Source organism: Jaculus jaculus, chromosome 8 (assembly GCF_020740685.1).
Source record: "Jaculus jaculus isolate mJacJac1 chromosome 8, mJacJac1.mat.Y.cur, whole genome shotgun sequence".
NCBI lineage: Eukaryota > Metazoa > Chordata > Mammalia > Rodentia > Dipodidae > Jaculus > Jaculus jaculus.
The window spans coordinates 13541428-13546458 of NC_059109.1; the positions used below are offsets into that span (position 1 = coordinate 13541428).

Consider the following 5031-nt stretch of genomic DNA (forward strand, 5'->3'; position numbering starts at 1 on the left):
AACTAACTCCTACACCTTCTTTGGGCTTACCAGAGAACCATTAATATTCCCCTTAAAATAGGTTGAAATCTTGGTTGCTGAAAGATTGATATTTGAAGCTCTACTATCTGGGATACTGAACACAGGAAGCTGCTTTGGGCTTATGGGACATAGGAGAGAGCAGCCGGGAAAAAGTATTTTCATACTTAGTTGAAAATATTTTCATGTATCATCTCTTTGAATCCAGAATTAGGCCAGGTATTTTCCAATGATTATTTCTGTTTTTTTTTTTTTTTCTACACTTGTTGCTTTCAGTTTCCTAAAAGGAAATTATCATAGACATATTTTTTCAAATCCTGAAATATTTATATTTTATATGATGTTTTTCATAAGCTTTTCGTTTATTAGTAAATGACTTGTACTTTAAAATTTTTCTTCAATTCCAACCTGAGTGTAAATTCTAGGTCCCTCATCAGCAGAGGGACATGGGTATTTGCATCCATTCACAGGTAAGTGGTAAACTTAGGGTTTCTTTATTCCTTCCTTCAATTCCTTGCGTTTAATAAGTACATTAAAAAGAAACTATTTATTTGTAAGGAGAAAGAGAGAGGGAGAAAAAGAATGAGCATGTCAGGACTTCGAGAGGCGGCAAACAAACTTCAGATGCATGTGCCGCTTTGTGCATCTGGATTTACGTGAGCACTGGGGTATCGAACCCTGGGCTCATTCAGCTTTGCAGGCCAGTGCCTTAACTGCTGGGCCATCACCCCGGTGCGTATTTTTTGTTTTATTTATTTTTTTCTTACTTAGAAATAAAATTTCTCTTAGCAGAGTTCTAATTATGCATATGCTCCCTGGACGTGTGATTATTTTTCTGCTTGTTTGAACAATCTCATTGTTTAACCCTTTGTCAACCTTTACCCAATTTCCCCCAGTAACTGGTTTTATCTTGTTTCTTTGTTTCAGACAGAGAAATAACTTGACTGTAACAATAAGAACAACAACAAAAGATTCAGTTATTCACCTCACTTTAACAGATGTTAAGGATGTTACCTCCCAACGTAGCACAGTAGGTACATGCATGACATAACTAACACGAATCAAACTGGTTTGCTGATGTTATGAGTTACTGAAGGCCCCCTGCCTGCACATTACCTGGCTCTTGATATGTGGCAGACATTAACCAAGATAAATGGAGATGTAACAGGACTAAGATGGGTTAATTGTTGTCGGGGCAATATGCTGGCCCCTCCAAACTGGTGAGGGCATCTACTCCAGGCAGGACTTTCCCTTCCAGAAGCTCAAGGCTGGCCCCGCCTCCAGTGCTCACGTGGCTGACATTGTTTTCAGTGCCCCATTTGGCGCAGCAGGTGGCAGTGTCTCCACCCCCTATAATGGTAATGCAGCCCCTGGAAGTGGCTTTCACGACCTCGTCCATAAGAGCTTTGGTTCCCTTCGCAAACGCATCCCACTCAAATACCCCTAGAGGTCCATTCCAGACAATCAGCTTCGCCTGGGCCACAATCTGGGCGTTCAGTTTGATGCTCTCAGGACCACAGTCCAAACCCATCCAGCCGGCAGGGATGCCGGACTGCACGGTGGCTTGTCCAACCTCGGCATTCTCCTCGAACTTGTTGGCAGTGACGAAGTCAACCGGAAAGGTCATCTTCACCTGGTTCTTTTCTGCTTTGGCCATGATCTCTTTGACAATCTTGGCGCCCTCTTCGTCGAACAGGGACGAGCCAATCTCCATGTTCTGGAGCACCTTGAGGAAGGTGTAGGCCATCCCGCCACCAATGATCATGAAATTGACCTTGTCCAGCATGTTTTTGATGAGCTGGATCTTGTCTGCCACTTTGGCTCCACCGAGGATGGCCAGGAAGGGTCTCTCTGGGTGTTCCAAGGCTTTGGCAAAGTAATCCAGTTCTTTCTTCATGAGGAACCCCGACGCCTTTATGGGCAAATTCACGCCGACCATGGAGCTGTGAGCGCGGTGCGCAGTGCCAAAGGCGTCATTGACGTAGATGTCCCCGAGCTTGGAGAGGGACTCCCGGAAAGCTTTCACTTTCTCTGGGTCAGCCTTGATCTTCTTTCCGGAAGGGTCCTGGCCCTTCCCTTCTTCCTCGACGTGAAAGCGCAAGTTCTCCAGCAAGATGACCGAGCCTTGGGGCGGGTTGGCGCAGGCTTTCTCCACTTCTGGGCCCACGCAGTCGTTCAGGAAGAGCACGTCGATGCCCAGCAAAGACTTCAGCTCGGCGGCCACGGGATTTAAGGAGTACTTGTCCGGCATGGGCACACCATCCGGCCGGCCAAGGTGACTCATGAGGACGACCGACTTGGCACCATTGTCCAGGCAGTATTTGAGGCTTGGGATGGTCTCCTTGATCCTCTGGTTGTTCGTGATCTGGTTCTGCTTCATGGGGACGTTGAAGTCGACCCTCATGATCACTCGCTTCCCCTTAACATCCACTTTATCCAGCGTCATCTTCTTACAGAGAGACATCTTGACAGAGTGGAGGGCACAGGCGGAGCCCTGGACCGCGGAGGCTCAGAACCACCTTCCTGGCCGCTGGGAGGCTCGGAGGCTGGCGATGTTTTAACGCCCGGGGCTTTGTCCCACCCCCTCCTCGAGACAGCCATTGTGAGGCGGAGGAAGGGAAATCCAGCTCTGTCATTGGTCCGTGGTCCTGTCAGTCTGAGCTTGGAGAGCGGGGCAGGCTCAACCTCCAGCTCCCGGGCTGAGGAAGGAAGAAGCCAGGGCTTCCGGATAGAGCTGGGGAAATGGAAAACCTCTGATGTGTGTGTGTGTGTGTTTTTTTTTTTTTTCACGCCTCCCCTTTTCAAAAATTGTTCTTCAAATCAAGTCTACCAAAAGTCGTGCATAGTCGTTCCCCACATCTAATCTCTAATTGTATTGACGTATAAAGTCCTCTGCATGCTTGATACAAGGAAGTTGGAAATCTTATTTAAAGGAAGCGTACTAGGGGACTGCCCCCCCCCCATATATATCTCTGTAGATTAGCAAGGCTTGCTGTTAGACTTCGGATTAAGATATATTCTGGTTTGATATGGGAATTAACTATATATATATATATATATATATATATATACACATATATATATATATACACATATACACATATGTATATGTATGTATGTGTGTATGTGTGTGTGTGTATATATATATATTCCATTTTTGGAGGATCAGGGGAAAAGACAGTATCAGTAAGAATATACTGGTCACAAACTCATGACTGTGCCTCGTAACTTTGCTCTTCTAAGTCTTTCCTTCAAACTTGCACAACTCAGAAATCAAGCTGAAAAGGGTTGTTCATTTCTTTTTTTTATAATTTTTAAAAAAATTTTGTTCATTTTTATTTATTTATTTGAGAGTGACAGAGAGAGAGAAGAGCAGAGAGAGAGAATGGGCGCGCCAGGGCCTCCAGCCACGACAAACAAACTCCAGACACGTGCGCCCCCTTGTGCATCTGGCTAACGTGGGTCCTGGGGAATCGAGCCTCGAACCGGGGTCCTTAGGCTTCACAGGCAAGCGCTTAACCGCTAAGCCATCTCTCCAGCCCCGGGTTGTTCATTTCTTGTGGTGAAAAATACTATTGAAAGTGAAAGGGCAATTATATTTGACTGATAGGTTGAATAACAAAAACTGTTTTTTTTTTTTTTTTTGGCAGTTTCTTCAATCTTTTCCACTAGTTATATGAAGTAACTATGTCGAGTCAAGGTTCCACAGCATTGCATTTCAGGAGCCACTGCCAGAATGTCTGTGAGCAAACACTTACAACCATGTGGACAAATTCAAATCCATGCATAGCAGTGGTATGAATGTGAAATAGTGCTGGCTCTTTAGAAAGTAATTTGGCATTTCTTAGAAACATTAAAAGATGAAACATACCACTTAATTCCTTTGTATTGATTTTATTTATTACCCAGAAATTCAACTCATTTTTATTGATTTAATTTATCACTGATTTTACTGTGCTCATTGTAAAATTGCTATCCAAAAATCTGACACTTATATATGAATATAAACCTACTATCTGAGTCATCAGCAATATCCATTAGTGTTTATCCAAATACATAAGAAGCCCATATTCCTTCAAATTTCTGTATGCAGATATTTAGAATAAATTTATTAACAATTATATAAATTTCAAGTGGTGAGTGTATAAAGTATAACAGACTCATATGATAGAATATATAACAAAAATATGCTATTTTGTACAACAAAATCTTAGTTGGAACTTAAATATATCTTGCTACCTCAACAAAGCCAGGGATGAGACATAATTCCATTCACATGACATTTGGAAACAGATAAGAAGTATAAGGTTAGAAAACAGCTCAGCATTTGTCACATGTTAGAGCGAGAGAGAATTATTAACTATCATGGGGAAGCTCTGGAGATATTTTGTGTGCTACCAACACCTTTTCTGTGTGGTGCTGGAGGGACAGATATCTGCTTCTCCATACCTGTCAAAATTAATAAGCTTAGCTGGGCACGGTGGCGTACTCCTTTAATCCCAGCACTCGGGAGGCAGAGGTAGGAGGATTGCAGTGAGTTCGAGGTCACCTGAGACTCCATAGTGAATTCCAGGTCAGCCTGAGCTAGAGTGAAACCCTACCTCCTACCTCGAAAACCCAAAAAATAAAAAAATTAAAAAAAATAAAAAAATTAATAAGCCTATACAGCTTAGAAAATAATCTACAAGGAATGCAAGTCCAAAATGAACCAGCACAATGAAGAACCTCAGTACAGAATCCAGACTCTGGTAAGTGAGTCCTCAACCTCAGTTGTACTGACAGACTGAAAACTAAAAGCCTGATTAGATAAAATTGCATATAAATGAGAAGGGGCTATTTAAGAGTGCTCTTTGTGAAAGCAGAAGGTCCTCAGAGGGCTCAAGATCTTCTGAGTTCGATTCTCTGCTTACACATATAAACAGCTAGGCATGGCCTATCTATAATACTGGGCCCAGAGGCTGTGGAGACGGTAGAATCATTGGGATTTCTGGTCAACCAACCTGATTGAAAACA

General features: G+C 43.1%; 1 protein-coding gene across 1 annotated transcript; it reads right to left on the reverse strand.

Annotated features, from left to right (window-relative positions):
- Nucleotides 1-1198: 1198 nt before the first annotated feature.
- On the reverse strand, nucleotides 1199-2482 carry Pgk2 (phosphoglycerate kinase 2). The gene has a single exon (XM_004649725.2). It carries the CDS (start codon nucleotides 2480-2482, stop codon nucleotides 1199-1201), a length of 1284 nt encoding a protein of 427 aa, XP_004649782.2.
- Between the last annotated feature and the right edge of the window lie 2549 nt (nucleotides 2483-5031).

What these genes read in the sequence shown, in the direction of transcription:
- Pgk2 (XM_004649725.2), bottom strand. Translation starts at nt 2,482, where the DNA reads ATGTCTCTCTGTAAGAAGATGACGCTGGATAAAGTGGATGTTAAGGGG.